Source organism: Phaethon aethereus, assembly GCF_964289735.1.
Source record: "Phaethon aethereus genome assembly, chromosome: 12".
NCBI classification, from domain to species: domain Eukaryota; kingdom Metazoa; phylum Chordata; class Aves; order Phaethontiformes; family Phaethontidae; genus Phaethon; species Phaethon aethereus.
In genome coordinates, this window is record NC_138588.1 from 35,889 (window position 1) to 58,368 (window position 22,480).

General features: G+C 42.3%; 1 protein-coding gene across 1 annotated transcript in view; it reads right to left on the reverse strand.

The window, feature by feature from the left end:
- Window positions 1-4,908: 4,908 nt before the first annotated feature.
- Window positions 4,909-22,480, reverse strand: part of IQGAP1 (IQ motif containing GTPase activating protein 1) — a gene marked incomplete at its 5' end in the record, with an annotated part of 59,190 nt that continues 41,618 nt past the window's right edge. Inside the window, 13 exons of the mRNA XM_082005021.1 lie at window positions 4,909-5,363; window positions 7,106-7,214; window positions 8,141-8,263; window positions 10,242-10,408; window positions 11,485-11,697; window positions 12,130-12,217; window positions 14,491-14,626; window positions 16,059-16,161; window positions 16,510-16,642; window positions 17,433-17,665; window positions 19,919-20,003; window positions 20,096-20,236; window positions 21,518-21,742. Of these exons, the coding sequence (XP_081861147.1) occupies window positions 5,250-5,363; window positions 7,106-7,214; window positions 8,141-8,263; window positions 10,242-10,408; window positions 11,485-11,697; window positions 12,130-12,217; window positions 14,491-14,626; window positions 16,059-16,161; window positions 16,510-16,642; window positions 17,433-17,665; window positions 19,919-20,003; window positions 20,096-20,236; window positions 21,518-21,742 (1,870 nt within the window). The 3' untranslated portion in view covers window positions 4,909-5,249. The remainder of the gene's footprint in view (window positions 5,364-7,105; window positions 7,215-8,140; window positions 8,264-10,241; window positions 10,409-11,484; window positions 11,698-12,129; window positions 12,218-14,490; window positions 14,627-16,058; window positions 16,162-16,509; window positions 16,643-17,432; window positions 17,666-19,918; window positions 20,004-20,095; window positions 20,237-21,517; window positions 21,743-22,480) is intronic.

The following is a 22,480-nucleotide window of genomic DNA, read 5'->3' on the forward strand; positions in this document are numbered from 1 at the left end:
AAGACGCATCCGCGGCTCTCGGCTGTAGTACCGCATCTCGACCGCCAGGCGGCAGCATCAGTCTTTCCTGAGCATTAGCGGGCTGAGCCGTGACTAGAATCTCAACCCCGTTCATACTACCCCAACGCGGCAGCTACCGATAGCCTGAAGGCGAGAAAGATTGAAAGATGCGCGGGCTGCTATGTTTAGCGGGAAAAAAACCATGCGCATCAGATCTGCAGCTGATCAATACTTGGGCTCCGTTGTGCTGTTGGCACTTTTCCTCACCTCTGTGCTGTCTCCTAACCCTGCATACTCACAAGGTCTCCAGTGCAGGGCTTGTCACTTATCTAAGAGACATCACACAATGTTGCTTATCCCCATGCCCTCTGGCATACAAAGTAATTAGACACGAAACAGGGAAAGCAAAGAGGCATGTTGGTATATTAGATGATCGCAGAGCCCTGGAGGTTCCATCTTTGCTCTGTACAGGAGCATGCTCCACAGTCCCTGCCGCTTCTGCCAGCCAGCATCGCAGTTGTGCTTCACTGCCTCCAACATGCAATACTTAGTAGGCCAGACAGGCTGTTCTGCCACTGTGTTAGGCAAGCAGCTCCACTCCTTTGGCTGCCTAATCAGCCTCCTTAAAACAGCCACTGGAACACTAAGTTTCTTTAGAGGGGTCTGAATTATTAGTATCTCTGGACCTGCAAGCCATTTTCAGCTAGCAACACAGCTGAAATACAGTGCCAGTAGAAATCTGTCATCTTGCTTGCTGTCAAAAGGCTTTCATAACTTGAACCGCCACTGCTTTGCCATCAAGACTGCAAGGCAAGAAATACACCTCTACTTGAACAAGCAAGATGCCTGCCCAACAGCTGTGCATAGCAATATGCGGCTGCCTGTGACAGGCGCCTTTTTCTGCTACAACCAGAGCACAGTTCCCTTGCAGACCATACCTCAGCTTTCCTCGCAGCAGGTCCCCAGAGAACAGCACCTTAGTCCACCTGGAGTGTGCAGTAGCCAGTCGCTGCCCCAGCCCCTTGCAAGCAGCTCCCCATAGCAGAACCGCTGCTGCCCAAAAAGAGAAAGGACGGACTTGGTAAAGCTCTCCAGGCTGCCAGTGTCCTGCGTGGAGTTGCACAGGGCAAAACTAACAACCCAAGAAGGGAGGCACAGGGTGTAGCAATTTCTGCAACAACCAGATTTTCCAGCCTAGCTCGACAGAGGAAGAGGCAAGAGAAAGGGGCCTGCTGGGTCCCTTGAGAGGTGGAATCGCTGTACATACTGCTGTGGCCATTTTGCTCTTAGTCTTTGGGAGAGTTACTTTCCAGAGGTTGGGATACAGGTATGCTAGCATGGCATGAGTAAAAGGCAAACTTATGGAGCAAAAGGATAAAGCAGCAACATAGAACAAGGACAGCCTATGAAGCTGGTAGGAGTAACACGGAGAGCCTAAAGCATTAGCCAGGCAGGGCCGGCAACTAACCTCCTGTTGTGGTTTAACACCCAGCCAACAACTCAGCACCACACAACTGCTCACTCATTACCCGCCACCCCCCAGTGGGATTCAGAAAGACAATCAGAAGGGTAAAAGTGAGAAAAACTCGTGGGTTGAGACAAAACACAGTTCAACCACCCCCAACAAACACCACCCCCACAACAACTTGTAAGGAAGGGGGGGGGGGGGGGGGGGGGGGAGGAAACAAGACAGACAAGTGATACAAATGAAAACAATTGCTCACCACTAACTGACAAATACCCAGCCAGTCCCCGAGCAGTGGCACTCCCCTCAACCTCCCCTCATCGTGTCATGTTCCCCCCCTGCCCCAGTTTTATTACTGAACATGACAGCACATGCTCTGGAATATCCCTTTAGTCAGTTGAGGTCAGCTATACCAACTTTCTCTGCTCCCCCAACCCACTCACTGGCAGGGCTGGGTGAGAAGCAGAACAGCCCTTGACACTGTATAAGCACTGCTCAACAATAACTAACACATCCCTGTGTGATCAACAGTTTTCAGCACAAATCCAAATACAGGAGGCAGACTGGGGTGGGAGTGGGGTGCAGGGAAAGGTGGGGAGTGTCAGAGTTTGGGTGGGGGGCAATGGACAGGTGAGAGGGTGCAGCCAGCACCCAGAGGGTCTGCAGGCAGAGGGATTATGGAGGGGGCGCTGTAGAATAAGGGCGGGGGGGGTGGGGGTGGGAAAGAACATGTGGATAGAAATGTGCATAAGGGAACATGCATGGGGATGACGTACATCAGGGAGCCCACCAGGAATAATCCACAGCAGGTAACTCAGAGATAATGTACAACAGATAATCCACTCTAGATAACTGACCCATGCTAGATAACCTATGCCAGATAACCCCTAGTGTTTCACCCAAATTTTTCCCCAAATTTGGGGTGGGGTGTCTTGCTTTTCTATGACATAAAAATTGTGGGTTTTCGTTTTTCCAAAACTCAACTTTGTTTTTTTTTCCAGCTCTTTTCCACAGCCTAAAAACTGTTGCTTTTTGCTTTTAGTTTTGTCCATGAAAATGTTTTTTTTATTGCTTTCCAGCTGCATAAATCCAGGTGGATTTGCCTTTCTCCCGAGCCCCAGATTGGGCTTCCTCGCCCACCCCACTCCACCTTGCAGACTCAGAAATCAAGGGCTCTGCTAGAAAAAAAACCAGCATGAAAGGGGAGAAGTCAAGGGCTGATTTGTGCTCATCCTACTAGGATGGGGCTAGAGCATTCTGGGAGGGTTGGAGGTCACAGGGAGGTCCCCAGGGCAGGGTGCATGCAGTGATGTGGAGAGGTCCGCACCTCCACCCCAGTTGTGTCATGTCATCCGTTATGTTTCATCGCACTATGGCCATCCCCGCACGCACGAGAAAGGCCAGGACTGACTCACAGGGGAGGTGGGAGAACTCTGGAGCCACGGTGGTTTCCCATGCTGCCGCAGCACTGTGCCTAGGGCCCAGCTGCGTGTTCGTGGCTGCTGCCTGCAGTCAGGAGTTCTCACAACACCCATGGGGACAAATTACTTGAGTTACAAAGGCAAATTTCAACAGGAAAGAAAGAAGACACACTTCATACTTGTCGCTACTCCCATGGTAGATCCAGTAGTGTAATGGAGTAAGCAAAGCTAAGCCACCAATAAATTATAAAATACATATAATTAAGCACTGAGATTCAATCTTTAAATAGAGCTTTTCCTTTTAAAAAACCCTCCACAGTTCCACACTGTTGCTCAGCTAAAATTAGTAGATTCCCATTTTTAAGATTATTTTCAAAGAATCAATTTGTTTGGGGTTTTTTTGGTTTGGGTTTTGTTTTTTTTCCAATTTTTGCCAAAAACCTGTTTTTTCAATAGGTGTAGGCAACATGGGAATTACTGTAAATCACATAGTAAGGATGCTTTCCCCACAGGTAACTACACTGGCCTGCAACACCTCATTACTTTGTCCCCAAATCCCAGTTGGGTTATAGTTGAAATCTACTTGGCAGAAAAAAAAGTATTAAAAGTATTCATTTTTTTAGAAAAAAGCGTAGGGGATGATTAAACCCTGTGGCTCAAGAGGTTGCAGAGTACAGATGCATTTTCCTAACAATCATTTATAACGTTCCACTATTAACAATTCTACAAATGTTGATTTGTTCATGCCCAAATCAAAGGATTTCATTTTTAAGTCCTTCTACAATACAGCAAATTCAGAGGCAGGAAAAAAAACGAACCAAAGCAAAAACACAACCCAATCAAATACAAAAAACCCCAAGACAAGACCTTTATCCCATTTCAGACCTCTTTGTCAGATTCCAGTGGAAATCTCCCGCTCTATTTCAGATGACCGTAAGGATCTTTCTTGGGTTTGGCAAGTAATTTTTGTTACTGGGTTGGACAATGCATACATCAACATTAAAATATGTTTAAATAAAGTCAGACACTAAGAAACAGAAATAAGTATTTGCTTCCAAGAGGACTGCAGAAAAGTCTTCCTCAAGGATGTAGCCATTTCAAATACTGTAAGTGTCTTTCACGAGAAAAAAAGATCTAAGCTAAAATAACTAATTCAGCGTAGATCAGAGATAAAGCAGTTCAATTAAGCTCAGTAATCTGAACAAACAACGCAAGTGACCTATCAGTGACTTGAAATTTGCTCTTAAAAGATACACCCTTTTTTTAAAAAATAAAAACGTTAACAAAAAAAACTGTGGGGAGAGCTGAAGCAACTGACGAATTTAAAGGTCAGATTTTTTTTTTTTTAAAGAGTCTCTGCATTTTTATTGGATATAGCAGAACAGCCAGCACTACCACAAATAGTAAAAGAAATGGGAACTTCGAGTATAGCGAGAAAAAATTAACTTTTTAAAAGCTAACCTATTTAAGATAGTCGTCTTCCTTTGACAAGTCTGCAAGTAGAGCCTAACATTTATTGCATCAGATACAGATATATAAAACATTGCTCTAAACCGGGGTAGGGGGTGTATTTTTACATTAAAAACGCTTTGCAAGCAACATTAAAAGTTAACATGTCTCAAGAAATTTTTTAAGTTTCCATCCCCTTCCCCAAAAGGCTTCTTTTCATCTGTAAGCAGTAGTAAATACATTCCATGGTCCCTCTATTTAAGGGGACATCTGTAAATTATTACAGTGTGATAAACAGAAACAAATCAAGAAAAATGAGACACTAAAGCTGTTCTATGTGGCTATAGCACATAATCACAAATAGTTTAGCAACCATTTATGATGTTTACTGATTCCCAAGCTCGCAAACAAATGGGTAACTTGGATCTTGACCATTTTTTATTTTGGTCATTTTTGTTAGAGAATAATTGGAGTCTGAAAACAATCTGCAACCCTTTTTTGCTTTCAGGAAGAGGCAAACCAACCACTGTACAGTGCTGGCTTTCTCTTTGCACAGGCAACAAGAATTTAAGCCTCATGAAGCACATAATTAGGCAAATAAAGCATCAAGATGCCCTAAGTATACTCTAGTATTAGTTTAATCCCCAGCGCCATGTGAAAATACATTCTAAATTAACTGCTTTTCAGGGGACCTTCAAAGTTGAAGATAAAGATCATAAATAAACAAGAAACCAACTCCCTGCAGACTCAATCAGGGTTGTCAATTCACAAGAGGTTCTTAGTCCTCCTTCATGATACATTTGATATATTTTAGCACAGCATGGGCATATACTGATACATAGCTACATCATTTAAAGCTGTATGTGCAGGTTTCTATTCATTTCCCCTTTCACAGACTTGCTGGCAGAGATCAGTTACTTTCCATAAAATTTCTTATTCAGGAGAAAGATCAGAAGGTTGACGTTCACTTTTGCTCTGTCGAACAACTTCATGACCGCGACACCTTCATACTGCAGCTGCAAAAGATCCTACCAAAGAGAATACCTTTGTGAACTCAGAATCCTCAAGAGCATATATAGAATGTACAAGATCCTGCGGTACAGTAGATTTCTGAGTAATATTTATCATGAAGTACATGGCATAAGATAGAAAAATAACAGACTCAAAGATCTGCTCATACTGCATGACAAAGTTGCTCTAAGGCATTTAAAATCTTAGGTTTTAATCTGTGTTTACTAAAAAAAAAAAAAATTACAAAAGAGGACAGGAACAGAAGACCATCCTAAGAAAGTTAAACTTCAGATCTAGCTATCTCCAGGCTTTTCATTTGCACAGTAGCCATAAAGTTGTTGTAACATTTAGAAAGGGTCTCCCATGTGCCTTATTATGTACCCATGAAACATTACAACATTCCACAGCATCACTTTCTGAAATTCTTAATTGCCACAGGTATCAGTGAGGTGGTTTAGAGCACTGAAATCCAGGGCAAAGAAAGAAATGGCATCTCTGTTAGAACTAGGTACATGATGCCAAGTCAGTCTCTGCGGCGCTTATGTAGGAAGTATTTCTAGTTACACTTTGCTCTTGCCAGCAACGCACCTGACAGAGCAATAAGACTCCCTGCACTGATTTAATCTCAGCAATGAATTTCTTCCAGCAAGCCCAGTCTTGAACAATACATACTGGAGAAGGCATTCAGGTAGTGCTACTGCAGGGAAACGTGTGCATTCCAAAACCCGTATCTGCCTCCTGCAGCTGCCAGCCTAGGTGAGGCTAGAGTAAACAATCATAAAGCTATTTCTGCTGCTTTCAGTAAAAATTTTTGGCAATGGCAATGCAAGTGTTTTTAACTAATGCCACTGTTAAAGCTATACTTGGATGACCAATGGCAGCTCCCTCATTGCTGCCCTCTCAGAACACCTGCTTTTTCTGCAAAGCAGTGCTACAACCGCATAGTGGAATAGCAACACATGTGCCTGAGGAGCGAGTGACCTTGGGTAGCCAGCCCCATGAACCAAGAAGTTCTCGACCAGCTCCAATGGATTAGGACCAGAATGAACTGGGGGAGTCCTCAGTGCATACGAATGGCATGCGCAAGGCAGCGGTCCGTCCCAGCAGCCAGAGGTTGCATGGACTTACTGCAATGCAAGGTGCTCCTGCACACAGTCTGTTTCAAGACCCCTGAGGCACCCACAATTAACAAGCCTAACAACACTCAAGTTGGGTCAGGAGTGGGCAGAGACAGAAGCGGAAGAAGGGGACAGAGACACCAGGCATAACACTACTGCTGTGGGAGGAAGAACAGGGAACTGTTTGGGAAAAGGTCAGTCAGTATGCCTGTTCCTTCCAGTAATCTGGCCCAAGTAACGGTTGAGCACTCCCAAGAACCATATGGCTAAAGAAACCAGTAAGTGTAGGGTGGCAGAAAGAATACCGATACATGATGATCGGCTGAAGCTGCCACGCCCAAGCCCAGCTGACCACTACCACAGACTCCCAATCTCTCCACTGTAGCAGGAACTTGTTGAAAATGCATGCGTTCGTTTTGTGTGTGTGTACATGTAAGTGTAACTAAGAACACAGACTGACATCAGGCTTTCATTAGTAAAGAAACAAAAGTAGTCTGAACCCCTCATTTGCATTGCATCTGTTTTGGCTGCAACAAATGGGTTGTTTTTGAGAGCATTCTCCAGACTGTTCAGGCAGAAAACATGTCATTATTATTTTGACGCAGTCTGGCAAGTGCAACTTACGCCAGGACAGTTCTTACCTGATAATGTAACATAAATGTTTCCATCTGTACCCCCATGAATTTTGCTTTTACCTCGAAATCTCCTACTTCTTCTGTTGGACCGATTTCAAATATCACGTTTTTAAACCTATGAAATTTGAAAAATAAGAAAACCACAGTTCATTACTGGACATGTAATTCCTACTGAAACAGGGAGAGAATATGTAAGATGAAATCTGAAGATAAATTTCTAAGAATTCTATTTTTAACACCTTATTTTATATCCCCATTTGGAATGAGACCATAAAAGCCGTCCAGACTCAATACAACAATGAATGGAAGCCTAGCAGATTTTATGTCTAGTAGATCACACGTTCACACAAGCATAGTAGGAAACGGAGTAATTTAGCCCGTGCAATCTAAACAGTCTACTTTAGTGCTGCACATCCACACCTCATTTAGTGCACAAAATACAAAATATGATTCAGGGTTGAAAAAAAATTCTAGTAACAGACAGCTTCTTTATATTCCACAGAAGATACATCAAGTTCTCAAGGCTAGCAAACTGCAGCTGGACAAACTGAAGACAGCATTAAGTTGATTTTTCAACAGTGAGAACTATTAACCACAACAGCAATTCAACAGAGGAGGTATGCTTCCATGACTGTGGGAGTGACAGGGAAAGGGCGAGAAGGAAGAGAATGTCATGTTTTTTAAAACCTGTTACACTTCTCAATCAAAGACCTGCTTTGCTTCAACCAGGAAGAAAAAAAAAAAGAAAAAAAAGAAGAGAGAGAGAAAAGCAATCACTGTGCAAGGTTTCTTGGCCCTGGGGATTCCAGCCTAGATCACCAAAACAATTTCTTCAGCTTTAATAGCTAAGTCTACCAACACCACTAAATTTCAAGAACGAAAGTGCAAGACAATCTGTCACAATCTCAAACAGATCTCAGAGCTTCTATTCCTCAATTGCCAGCACCTAGACCTGGTTCAAAGAAAGAGACAAGAACTCAACATACCTGTTTTCCTCCAAGAAGGTTACTTAGCTCTAAAGAGCTTTAAAAAGATACTCACTGGTTACCTTGGAGGTCCTCAATCTCTAAAAGCACTCCCTTCTCATGAAGTCGAGCTGCTGTATATTTTAGAGAAATCTTTTTACTGTTTTTGCCTTTCATCTCACGAGGTTTCTTAGAGACTCTGGGGAAAAAAAACAAAAACAAAAACAAAAAACCACCAACCAAACAAGATCAGTCAAACAAGTAACAAGATTTCGGACAGCAAGCATTTAATCCTATTTGGATGAGGGGATAGAACCAGTATAGCTAATAATAGAATCACAGAATCATTGGGTTGGAAGGGACATTTAAGCATCATCTAGTCCAACCCCTTTGCAATGAGCAGAGACATCTTCAACTACATCAGGTTGCTCAGAGCCCCGTCCAACCTGACTCTGAGTGTTTCCAGGGATGGGGCATTTACCACCTCCCTGGACAACCTGTGCCAGTGTTTCACCACCCTCACTGTGAAAAATTTCTTCCTTACATCCAGTCTAAATCTGCCCTCTTTTAGTTCAAAACCATTACCCCTTGTCCTAATCACTACAGGCCCTGATAAAGTCTGTCCCCATCTTTCTTATAGGCCCCCTTGGAAGTACTGGAAGGCTGCAGTAAAAGGTCTCCCTAGAGCCTTCTCTTCTCCAGGCCAAACCACCCCAACTCTCAGCCTGTCCTCCGAGGAGAGGTGTTCCAGCCCTCTGATCGTTTTTGTGGCCCTCCTCTGGACCTGCTCCAACAGGTCCATGCCTTTCCTGTACTCAGGGCTCCACAGCTGGACACAGTGCTCCAGGTGGGGTCTCACCAGAGCGGAGTAGAGGGGCAGAATCCCCTCCCTCGATCTGCTGGTCACGCTGCTTTTGATGCAGCCCAGGATACGGTGGGCCTTCTGGGCTGCGACCGCACATTGCCGGCCCATGTCCAGCTTTTCATCCACCAGTACCCCTAAATCCTTCTTGGCAGGGGCTGCTCTCCATCTCTTCATCCCCAAGCCTGTGCTGATACCGGGGCTTGCCTCAACCCAGGTGCAGGACCCGGCACTTGGCCTTGTTGAACCTCATGAGGTTCACAGATGCCCATTCATCAAGCTTGTCCAGGTCCCTCTGGATGGCATCCCGTCCCTCAGGCATGTCAACCGCACCACTCAGCTTGGTGTCGTCTGCAACCTTGCTGAGGGTGCACTTGATCCCACTGTCTATGTCGCTGATGAAGATATTAAAGAGTACTGGTCCCAGTACAGACCCGCGAGGGACACCACTGGTCATTGATCTCCATCTGGACATTGAGCTGTTGACCACTACTCTCTGGGTGCAACCATCCAACCAATTCCTCATCTACTGAACAGTACACCCATCAAAACGCAGCTGACAGATGATGTATTTCTACTAGTGAGCTTATGTACAAAGCACTTGTAGCTCAGATCAGATCTTTGATTTTCCACTATTTACCAATAACTCTTACGCTGCAGGAGAAGAAAAAAACAAAACAAAACGAAACCTAAAACGTATCAACATGGTACTTCATAGAAAGCAGTACCATATGCCATTAGACAAAAGGGGATCTACTGACAACTGCCACGGAGAAAGTACAGATTACTCAGCAACTTTTTGGCCTCAGTTTTCATTGGCAGTTGCTCTTCCTGCATCTCACTGGGGAGGAACAGACTTTCTTTTGTCCAGGAAAATCTGAATTGCCTTGCACTACAACAATTGACTCCATTCAGGATAAAGAGAGAACAGTTGGTCATCAGTAATTTCCTGGTAGGTAACTATGTTATTTTTCATTCTCTGCTCCTAGAAAGGATAACAGGACAGACTGACTGAGCAGCACATGCATTATCTGGGCAACAACGTGCTTCATTCCCACAGGACTCTCTATACTCCTCTCTCCCAGAGGGACCAAAATTCTTTCAAGTATGTCTTTTTCACCCCATTTCGGGCACTGTCCTTTCCCTGTATTTTCCTCACCATTGCTGAGACCCTCTCCCTAGAACTATCACTACAGTAAAGAGCTTGGATGAGGAGCTTTGAGCAGATGGCATTATGATTCTTCTTAGGAACAACCTACACATGTTTTCTGTGAGAAGGACTTCTAGGGCCACAGCATGGCTCAGAGATACTTACTTGCCCTTGCTGGCCAGGTTATCCAAGCAGGTTTTGATGTAGCTTTTGTAATAATCCACTTGTTCCCCATAAAAAGTAGCTTTGGAGTTCAAGGCACTGTACGTCTGCTGCAGCTTCACCAGCTCCGCCTTTCTTCTCTGGCGGTATCTACGCTGATTTCGGATATCCTATGCCGCAGAGAAAGACAGGCACAGACTTAACAGTCATTCGAGCTCTCCAGTTCCTCAGGTCCATAGCCCAGAGTATTTGAAACACACCATTTGATTTTGCTTAGTCTTGCTTCATGCTACAAGCTGGATCCCTCAGTTGCGCTTGCCTCAGTTTAAGTATCACCACTTCTTCTGTGTTGACTATTATTGGAACTAACCAACTCTACACAGCAGTTCATTTGAACCTTTTGTTGCTTTCTCAAACTTCAATGCCGTCCTAGTTGCAATGACTAGACTGGGCACCGAACGTACATGATCTAAAGTAAGGCAGCAATTTTTGTCACCACTGGGTAGGAAAGGTATCTTACAAATCAAGCATCATAACCATAGCAGTGCAGAGACTTCCTTATCTTTCTTAGTCAGCCATCTTTAAGCATACATTACCTTAACATCTGAACAAAAAAGATCACATATTCAAGTCTACTTCTATTTTCAGTTTTGATACATATTGACAGTACAATTAATTCTAACTGGATCACTAAAGGCGACTACTTATTCACTTTACATACATAACATTTCCCAAATAGTGGGGTTTTTTTGTTAATGTGTGATCTAAAATACATTGTCATTGTAGCAATGTACAACAGTATGAGATCACTTTTGCAAGTTTTTGTAATAATCAGCTCCCCCCTTTATCGTTTATGTATTCTTGCATGGGTACATTGAAATAAAAATAATGGTTAGCATATCTTTAAGTTACAGGCAAAACTTCCTCATGTGAATAAGTTTGTAGAGGTGCTACTTAAATTAGTGAAAAGGAGCAGAAATAGAGATCACATCAGGACTTCCTCTCCAAGCTATAACACTTTTCCTTGAAGTGCCTGAGATTCTGGCAACAGAGTCATTTGAGAAAACACGAATGCCATATAAAGGACTTCCCAAATGTCAAGAAGTGGAAATGCTGCAGCAAAAGGTAGGCTTCGTGTCTGTAAATTAGCTACTACAAAACTTGTTCCTCCTGAAAACAGTTTCACAATGCTGCAAACTGTGGGAAAACTCTGCTATGATTACTAGGAAACCACTGATTGGCATACCTTTGCAATGTCATTGATTAGTTCCTGGTATTTGTTTCTTGCATTCACTGTCCCCAGTTCTGTCAACTTCTTCAGGCCTGTCTTGATTTTATCTTTTTTTTCTTGAAGATTCAAGTTGCCATCTTCCTTTACAGACACAGATTTTTTCATCTTATCGGGAGTTTTAGCATCACGAATGGCCCGTTTCTGCATAGCTCTTTGATGCTCCGCTTCCTGGAAAAAGAAAACAAAAAATTGCAAGTTCATAAGCAGATCAATTTTCAGGTGACAAAGAACCAGAAAGAAATTGTCTGACCTCCGGCATAACATAGGACAAAGAGTTTTGCTTGGTCATTCCCGTACTGACTCCAATGAATCCATGTTTGAGGAACACATTCCATGTATAGGAACCAGCAGAAGTCTACCTGCTGTTTAAAAACTGTCTTCTAGATAAACAGTTTCTAGGAACTACCAGAGGAGTAAGATTCACATATACAGTTTATTTCCATTATATTCCCTCCTTATTATTGTTACACACTGCTCCAACATCAGCGGAAACAGCTTCACTGCAACACATAAATGCGGATTCCCAAGTATACCCACACATATATCCAGATAGATGACAATCTCCTACCCTAAAAAGAATGCAAGTAAACAACTTCGTACTTGCTCTGAGGTAGCTGGAGTTTCCAAGATTTCAGTCAGTGTCTCCCCTGGTTGGAAGCGGATTACATCAACAATTAAACGTTTTGTGCTGCAAAGAAATCAAGGAGAATAGGAGGAAAAAAAACAGATTTCAAACTGTAAGACCTTCAATACTCTTCTATTCTGCAGTAATACCGATGTTACTGATTTACCTACAGTCAGCTTATCACTGGATGTGCACTTAGGTAGTCATAGGCTAGACTACACCAGAACCCTAAGAAGCACTCGTGCATCACATACACACCTTCCTCACCATCCACAACTCAGGTGACTACCAGCACGTCTGGTCAATCTTTACTTTTTAAATCAGTGTCACCTTCTTCTGGTGGGTAGGGACATACTGATGTATAAATTAATTGGGCTCCTCAAAATAAAGTTATTTTTGGAGACAAGATTTTCTTCTGGAAGATCACTGGTCTGTCTAGGCCAATTGTCAGCTGTCCCAAAGAATTCTCAGTTAAACTACCTAGCATCTGAGCAGGAATGAATCAGAGCAGGTAAATATGCATCTGAATGTTAGGTAGCTGCTCTATACATCTCAGCAACAGGGACTTGCTCAAAACTGGCCAAGAGTCAATATTAGTACTAAACCCTCTAGAATAAAGAGTCAGGCAGTAATGAAAGTCAGGCAGCCTCTTAAGGGCACAGGAGCAGGTGGTCCCCATGTGCCATAAGACAAGCTGGCGGGAGAGACGACCAGCCTGGCTGAACAGGGAGATACTGCTGGGACTCAGGGAAAAGAGGAGAGTTTATCACCTTTGGAAGAAGGGGAAGGAAACTCAAGTAGAGTACAAGGATCTCGTTAGGTCACGCAGAGAGAAAATTAGAAAGGCAATGAACATGAGCCGGCAGTGTGCCCAGGGGGCCAAGGCGGCCAACAGCATCCTGGCCTGCATCAGAAATAGTGTGGCCAGCAGGAGTAGGGAAGTGACTGTGCCCCTGTACTCGGAACTGGTGAGGCCGCACCTCGAATCCTGTGTTCAGTGTTGGGCCCCTCACTACAAGAAGGACGCTGAGGTGCTCGAACGTGTCCAGAGAAGGGCAACGAAGGTGGTGAGAGGTCTGGAGCACAAGTCTAATGAGGAGCGGCTGAGGGAACTGGGGTTGTTCTGTCTGGAGAAGAGAAGGCTGAGGGGAGACCTTATCGCTCTCTACAACTACCTGAAAGGGGGGTGTGGAGAGGTAAGTGTTGGTCTCTTCCAGGTAACCAGCGATAGGATGAGAGGAAATGGCCTCAAGTTGCACCAGGGAAGGTTTAGATTAGATATTAGGAACTATTTCTTTACGGAGAGAGTGGTCAAGCAGTGGAACAGGCTGCCCAGGGAGGTGGTGGAGTCAGCACCACTGGAGGTGTTCAAAAAACGTGTGGACGTGGCACTTCAGGATATGGTTTAGTGGGCATGGTGGTGTTGGGTTAACAGTTGGACTTGATGATCTTAAAGGTCTTTTCCCACCTTAATGATTCTGTGATTCTGAAATCCCTGACAGTCCACTGCTCTCTTTCCATTAGTCTAGTAACACCTCTACTTCTAAAAAAGGCCATTAGTCTTCACCTAATAAGAGTAAGAGTCACACTTAGGGGACAGTGAATGCAGAGAGAAGGGGACCACATCATAAACCCCAAAAGGAGAGCAGCAACAGCAAAAATATCCTAAGCAGGTATTTCCCACAGACAGGTGAAAGCAACAGGGAAAGTATCATAAGTTACCATCATCTCCTGCTTTGCTAACAGGATACGAACATAATCTGCTCAAAGGTTGTGTAAAGAAGCTAATTCTGCAGGAACTAGCAAACTTAGAGCGTTATTCACTTACACTAGACATTTAGTTACCCTTAAATTTTTCATGGGTCACACATATTCTGTTGAAAACATTTACACAGGATATTATATAGGCAACACAAATATTGATTCATCTGAATTTTACATTAACAGAATTCAGACTTAAAACTCAATTGCGATGAACACTATGGATTATTTAAAATGATCTTCACAAATTATTCACCTGCAGGCAAATCCAACTGCTGCTGTCACACTCACTCACATCTCAAAAGTTTTCTTTTCTGGTATTTTTTCCCTCCAGAACCACCCAAGATAGACTTCTAAAGAATGACAAATTCAACAGTGACAAAGAACTAGCAGGAACAAATTCAACAGCCACAGCATTAAAAGGACATGGCTACAAGCTCAGTGTATTTGGAGTAACAGTCCCACGATTGTTTAAATTATACTTCGATTCTCTCATTTTCACATACAGAATAATTGTGAAAATTCAGGTTCCTCATTGTCTTGAGAAACATACGAGGTAGTTACCCCTCACTTACTTCAACAAAATTGTCCTTGCATCCATCTCTGCGTTCTCATCACCGGGAACGTCAAATTTATTAGTGAGTGTGAGAGAAACCTCAGTCTTTGCTAGCATTTCTCTGTTGGGGTCGTTAACATTGCCAGATCCTTCCCCTGCCAAGCAGAAAGAGTTTATAGATTAGATCATATTCTTTATGCTCTTGACTGCTAGAGCTTTGTAATTTTTCTCTATGTAACAAACCACAGAAAAATGACACTGTTTCCTATACTGTCAAAAGGACACTTCAAAAGCCAAAAACAGCTTTTAAAAACATCATCTTGAATATGTTACAGACTTTTTCTTCACAGAACTGGCAGAATGCACTGGCCAAAAAGGCAACACAAAATCACTAGTTTGTATGCCTTAAAGATGTATGTATATTCCACATGGTATCTCAGCATCTCGCCCTCTAAGCTGACCTGCCAAAAATACTTCATAAATAAAAATATGACCATGCCTCTGTGCCTGTGGCCTCATTAGAATGAATTTTCCAAGCTAAGAGTGAAACCCTTGTTGGCAACTGAGCTCGTAATCTATTAAACAAAGTAAGCTATGCTAACAAAAGGAAATTTTCTTGCTCTAATTGTGTTCAAACTTTCATCAGAACAGTTGTAAGGATGCTTCCTCTGCTGCCCCCGTTTTTTAATTCTGACATATTAACCACATCGATACAATGCACACAGGATAAATAAAGTGGGGAAGGAGGGTAAGTTCTAGTTAAACTCAAGGTCTAGGTTCGCTCAGATAACACTTCTTAGGTTCTGTTCTTTGCCAGTGCTCAGAAGAAAGTGTGCTAGCAATCATTCCTTTAAAATGTTCCAACCTTTCTCATCAAGTGAGTTCAAGCTAGGCATTTTGCAGTCAACTGCAACAAGTTCGCGGCCCCCCAAGATATCATGCTTAAAATAGCTGCAACATAGAAACCAAGGAAGGGAGAGGGGCTTGTGCAACTTTCCAGTGTTTGTTTATATCCTGCAACAGTGGATCGTGGCTCACGTTTTCAGAAAACTTTCACAGATCAGTAAAGGCAGTTCCTTCCTTCCCCAGCCAGAAGAAAGAGGATGAAATTCTTAATGTATAGAAAAAAAACTCTAAAAGAGGGAAAAAAGTTATTTGTCCGTATGCCAAAGATGCCCGTAGGGACACACGTCATTTAATACACTTATTACCACACTCTGAAAGGAATGCATACAGATCTCCAGAACAGAGGACAGATCTTTGCAAACGAGCTGGGACAAGGACACACACACACATATATAGATATGGCTCCAGCGTAATGGAACGACGAAAACATGTCAAAATATCTGTCTTCTAGAAACTTCTGGAGTGGGTTGAGGTGAGAGAGTTGGGGAGAAAAGAAAGAACCCCTGTTTTTTTCAAGGTAACAAATTCTGCAGAGAGAATACACGGGAACAAATCTGCTGCTCCTGCTTAGAGCATGTCCTGCCAAACAACCTGTGATGATTTCTTACATAGTTTCTTTACTGCACTTCAAATCATTTAAGGCAATATCATGTATTTCTTCAATACAATAAACTAGATCACCTATTAAGGACTCAATTGTAGGAACCTCTCCGAGATCGTCCAGCAGCTCATGAATTGGATCATTGTGCTCAGGAGCAATTGCATCTTGATGGTCTAAGAGCAACTAGATGAACAGAAAGAACACTTATGTTGTTAATCATACATCCTTTTCTAGACAGTAAAATTACACTACTTTGAGCTGGTATCTTTTAGGAAAAGATCTTGTTTCACTGAACTCCAAAGCAGCAATATCAACAAAGCTGTGCCATTATCACATACTCAAATACTTCTAAAAGACACTTAGAGAAGAGACAAGCAAATTACTTAATTCCATAAACTGGCAAGCTCTTGCGCGCTATAATCAAAAGACAACTTTCTGCCTTGTATTTGGTAACTTTGCATTTCAGCCAGAAGCAGCATTTTCTTTGTAAGCACTGCTTACAAGGAGCAACTGTGATTGATGTATACTTACAGTGTGCGTATTGATGATTTCACCAATAGAAATATAAATAACTGGTTTAGTGAGAGTCACCAAGTCAGAATATTCATCAATATTAAACTTATCTTGCAATTCAGGAACCTCACAGGCAGCCTGAAAAAAACGTCTTCAGAAAAAAGGAAAAAAGAAGAATCAGTATGACTCTCAGAGTCATGTGATATATCAAGAGCATTAACTTCCCATGACAACCCCAAGCGTAGCTGCTCTTCTTTAAACTATGGTACATTACGGCATACTACAGTTTGTCAGCTCTAGTTTAACACATCAGAGGTAACCTAGTAAATTAAATTATTGATATGGCCCATATTGACATTGGCTCATTTTCAGCATTAACAAGACTGATCTATGGCTCCGGTGACCTTGTTCACACACCATCCTGCCTCCACTGCAGTAACACCCCTTGCTCCCAGCAATCTCTCATTTTCTTTCTTCCAAAACGCAAGAGGTGTAAGATGAAGATTCTTGAACAAAAGCTTACTTCAACTATATGAACACCTAAATGCCAACTCGCTTTACTCCTGAGCACCACTGGCTTTTCATGTGGAGCCAGAGTTCATATGGGACAGAAGAATCTATATCCATTGTAGTTGTCCACATCTAAAGTATCACAATAAACATGTGCAAAAGCAACCTTTATTCTGGAAATTCGTAAGTCAAAATACTTGACTTCACAACCTCATTAACATACAACGTATCATTCCTAAGTTCCAGGTACGCATTTTATCTGCCATTGTCACTGATGCTTATGGCAGTCTGGAGTGCAATCTCTTATTTTCAACAGACTGTATATTTGACAGAGATAAAATTTATCATATTTAAAATTTATTATTATCTCTTTTTACTTGCAATGTTACTCTCCACCAGACTTCTCGACTTAATTAGCTACGGTCTTCTACCTGAATTTCTGGTATGACTGCGATAGGTATTCATTAATGATGCTTAGGTGTGCATTGTCTCCCATGAACATCTTATTGGATGCAGCATGCTGCAACATCTTTGCTATGGAACCGAGGTTTCTGCGTTGATCCGTGGTCAGCTGACCTCCAGCTGAAAGATCAATGATGTCAAACGCATCTGGTGCAACAATGGCTGGATTCATGTAGCGATAATAGAGTATGTTGCCAACAATCTGGGAAAAGTTGAGTAGAGAAGAAATGCATCAAGAAAAACGGTAGAGGACCGAACTGAATTTTATGGAAACTACTCTGACCGTGCTTTGACAAGTGATTTTCTTAAGCAAGAGGCCCCTTCCAAAATAAAGGTTCTGCTGTGCTGCTGTATACCAACACATCCTATCCCAAAGAATCCCACAATGTAAAAAAAAAAAAATATTTAAAAAATTTTAAAAAATCAAATAATCATTTAAGATGCAATAGGATGGTCAACACAAAGCGAGAAGACTGAGCACTACTAGTCACAGGACAATACAGCAGCAGATATTCCTACACGTAAAGATTTAAAACTTTAACTTATAAAAATGTACAGACAGGAGATATTACAAGCTAACAACAGACTACTCATATGAGCATGAGACAATCTGTCAGGAGAATTAAACATAATTGAGTTAGTGTAACAGAATGATCATGGTATAGAGGAACCCAGTAATGCAGTCTCAATATGGAACAAGAGATAATTATTAGTGAAGCATGCAGAATTGGCCGCTATCTCCGACAAAGCAAAAATGGTGAGGAAGCATGGCACACCAAGTAGCTAAAGCAAGGAAACTGCTGTCCACTCCTTCTCCAAAGCCCTTTTCTCTTTCAGAATAATTCTTCAATAAGCCAGCAACATTTTCAGGCACAGACCCCCAGTTAAAAGTTAGCAAGAATAACTGAGAAACCATTTTAAACCAGAGGTAATAAAATCAGAAGTACAGAAGACGAATGGCATTTGACACTTAAAAAGAATCCAATTTACCTAGTCAAATGTGAGCAGCAATAAACTTCGAGGAATCAAAAATAAAGATGTTGCATTATCCATATGCTCACAAATATACTCGTAACCTGTATTTGATATTTTGCCAAAAGTAATTCCAGCAATGAAAAGGAATTAACCCAACATGTGATAGTTCTCACACTGCACGCTCTAGTATTTTCTGGTGGTTCACAGAAATTTGCACTGAATGTTGGCTTTGCCTGCTTGCCACGCAACTTAAATGCACAGAAGACATCGGGGTCTGAACAAACAGCTGAAAACAGAGAGAAAAAACCTAGCCATTGCTGAGCAGCCCCAGAAATGATTAACCTCTTTCAGTGAGGTCATGTTTTTGACAACTGTTTCATGCAATCCCCTGCTGTACTCTCACAGATTATGTCATGGGATGACAACGGTCAAAGCTGTTTACTACCAATAATTAAAAAAACCACATCTGTGAAAGAAACTGTATTAATAACTTCCAAACTTGCTGGAGAACAAGAACAGTATATTATATGGGTAGCTTTGTTTGCTAAAAAAATCTACTAGTAGTCGTTGCATGCAACTATAGTTTAGACTTTCATGTGGACAGTTACATTGTTTCCACAAGGATTAACGAAAAACAGTGTTTTCCACCTAAATTTACAGATGGAAGAAATCAATTCACCTGCATAGAAAGAATCGATGTCTCAGAATGGGAAAGCACAGAACTAGAAGAGAGAAGAAAACAGCATTCAGATTGGTAATTATTTTGTAATGAAGCAGAGGCAGAGAAGTTTAAAGAGACATTGTCAAGTATTCCAAGATCCAAACTTTGCTTTATTAACAAGCAAATTATTCATGGACATAAAGGCCTTCACAATTACCAAAAGCCATAAAAACAAAGAAATTTCAATGAAAGCCCAAAAGCTATACTCATCTAAAAATGCCTACTATTCGGATCCGTTTAGTTCTCCAAACTTACTGAAATGCAAAATAAAAAGCTGACTATAGACATCATGGAAAGTGACTCTCTATATGTTGCTGTCAAAATATCCTAGAGTGTTACAGATAGAGGAATTAGGAATATCAGAATTTTGCATACAGACTTTTTAACTTGACACTGTCTCTTTAAGAAAGGAGCAGCTGCCTGTGATCATACCAGCAAAACCAAAGCTGACTTTCTAGGAAGAAGAGTACCTCACGTCAAGCAACCTAAAGGACCAAACGTCCAAGACATTAAAAGCAAAGCAGAAGCAACAGAATACCTCCTTCTGAACAATGTATTACATCACGGGTGACGTATATGAAGCTAACAATCAAAAGCCCAATGTGAAACATTTTCTATCTGTAGAAGTAAATAAATAAGCTTTATATATGTTTACAGGTACTCCTTGCCACACATACACCCAACAAAGGAGAAGAATAAGAAGTCCTTGCCACAGCCAATTTGGCTAACAATTATTCACAAAGGTGTTCAGAACCTCACCTTCAGAAGCTCATCCTCGCCAGCATCAGGAAATTTCTCATGTAGGGAGTCTTTCAGTACCTTGGCAATGAAACGCATTCCATAACTTCAAGAGAAAGAAAAGGGCAAATAAGACTGCTGCAGGCATGAACCCACCAAAAACTTCTCAGGGATAACACTGTGGTACACCAGACTCACGGGATTTTGTCCACTGAACTAACAATGGCAGACAGGAACTTGTCTGTCACTGTCCTCATGTTTCGGATTGAGGCATCCAGGCGCGTCCTCACCTCTTCATGATTTAGGGCTTGTTCAGGTGTAACATCGTACGGCAGTTTGCTATTTGAAAAAGTCAAACATGTGAAGGTGAATAGTCCTCTGGCTAGCATATTTCAAGAATTTAGCTCAACACGAAAACAAGCTTATATTCACTTGGCTGCCAAGAGCTATGCATTGTCTTCAATTCAACTTTTAGGCACTGGAAGAGCTGAAGACTTCTTGCTTTCATTTCCTCTACTCTCCCTTACAATGATCGCTATGAGAAAAGGCCCAGCTAACTCAAAACTGTATCTTTTTTACAGCATGAACGCTAGGCAAAAAAGTGCCACCTGTGACACATAGTGGTACTTCAGGCTGCAAATAAACTGGTGAAAAAACAAGCTACGCATTTGAACATTAAGATGATAGAAGTTTGGGCACAGGCCAGAACCTAGAACAGTATCCATAAAAATCAAAATAACATGCTATTGGCGGGAAGCAGCGCCAAATGAGTAGTTACGTTTTCTCCATGAGCTGAAATTACTGCACAGTATTCCAGTGAAAACAGACAGATGAAGCAGATAATTCGTAAAAGCGTCTCCTAAATCTCAGGTAAGGAAAAGGACCTGAATGCCCATCTTCGCCTGCATTTTTAACACGCCCAGAATTTTGAACAAGGCGTATGGCAAGATACATGACTGCAGATTACTTTGAATGGGGAAACTCACTAATCTGCCTGTTGCTTTTGTTTTCTTTTTATCTTTTTTTAAAAGTATGTTAAAAAAATAAACACACACCAAACACCACAATAGAAACATCAAGTTCTAGCAAATCACATGCACTGGAAGAAAAAGAAACCAGAATGACACAAAACCATCTAGCACAATCCAATTGTCATCAGTGGCTAATATTAATTAGAAAGATTTTAGGACTGAAAGAACTGCTATGTCATGCTTCTCCTCCAGCAAAAGAGGTTTTGTTGGCTTGCAAGTAGTACCTAAGTTTGCGCAGGCTACATACGACATGAACAGAACCAATTCCCAAATACTTTTTTTCTTACTGTGATTTCTTATAGGTTAGAGGGCATCTTATAGTTAATTATCAAGTCAACATAGGCAAACACCAAAGAGCCTTTCTTCTTCCATCTCCTAATGAGATTTCCTTTCAATACCCTCAGCACCACTGCCAGAACATGACCTGTAGAACTCTCAGATAAAAGCAGTCTTGAGGAGATGGAAAAACCGGTAGCAGCTGGACAGATGCATGCAGTGAAGCCAAGGATGGTTTAGAATGATTAACCTAACAGTGCCAAGCAGCTGAGCAACGTTTAGAAAAAAAACACAGTAGCAACAGTTCCCATACCTGGCCTCACCAGTTTGAGACTCCATCTGGTTAACCCAAGACTTGTAAATATCCACCGGATCAGTTTTGATATTGAGTGATTTGTCATCAATGATTTCCTTCACAACCGGTGCCAGGATCTGCCTCAGGGCATTCTGACCCCGGGCACCACGGTTGAAACTTACCACCATTTTAATAACAGTAGGATTCCCAGTCACAATTTCATGTATTTGGTCAACTTTTGACCTGAAGAAGAAAGAATGTACATGAAATATGAAGTATGCACAATTCTGTCAGCTTTATCTACATTTCTCAGCATAAAACAAACTGTTAAAGAGCATCACCCTCACAAAACAGATGATGGATATATACAATTAGAGTTGTGGTGAATAGAGTTCACCAGTTCCTCAACAAATCCAGTTGGCGGCCGGTCACAAGCGCTGTTCCCCAGGGGTCAGTTTTGGGGCTGGTCTTGTTTAGTATCTTTATCGATGATCTGGATGAGGGGATCGAGTGCTCCCTCAGTAAGTTTGCAGATGACGCCAAGTTGGGCGGGAGTGTTGGTCTGCTCGAGGGCAGGAAGGCTCTGCAGAGGGATCTGGACAGGCTGGATCACTGGGCTGGGGTCAACTGTATGAGGTTTAACAAGGCCAAGGGCTGAGTCCTGCACTTCAGTCACAACAACCCCATGCAACGCTACAGGCTTGGGGAGGAGTGGCTGGAGAGCTGCCCAGCAGAAAAAGGCCTGGGGGTGCTTGTTGACAGCCGGCTGAACATGAGCCAGCAGTGTGCCCAGGGGGTCAAGGCAGCCAACAGCATCCTGGCCTGCATCAGAAATAGTGTGGCCAGCAGGAGTAGGGAAGCGATTGTGCCCCTGTACTCAGCACTGGTGAGGCCGCACCTCGAATCCTGTGTTCAGTGTTGGGCCCCTCACTACAAGAAGGACGCTGAGGTGCTCGAACATGTCCAGAGAAGGGCAACGAA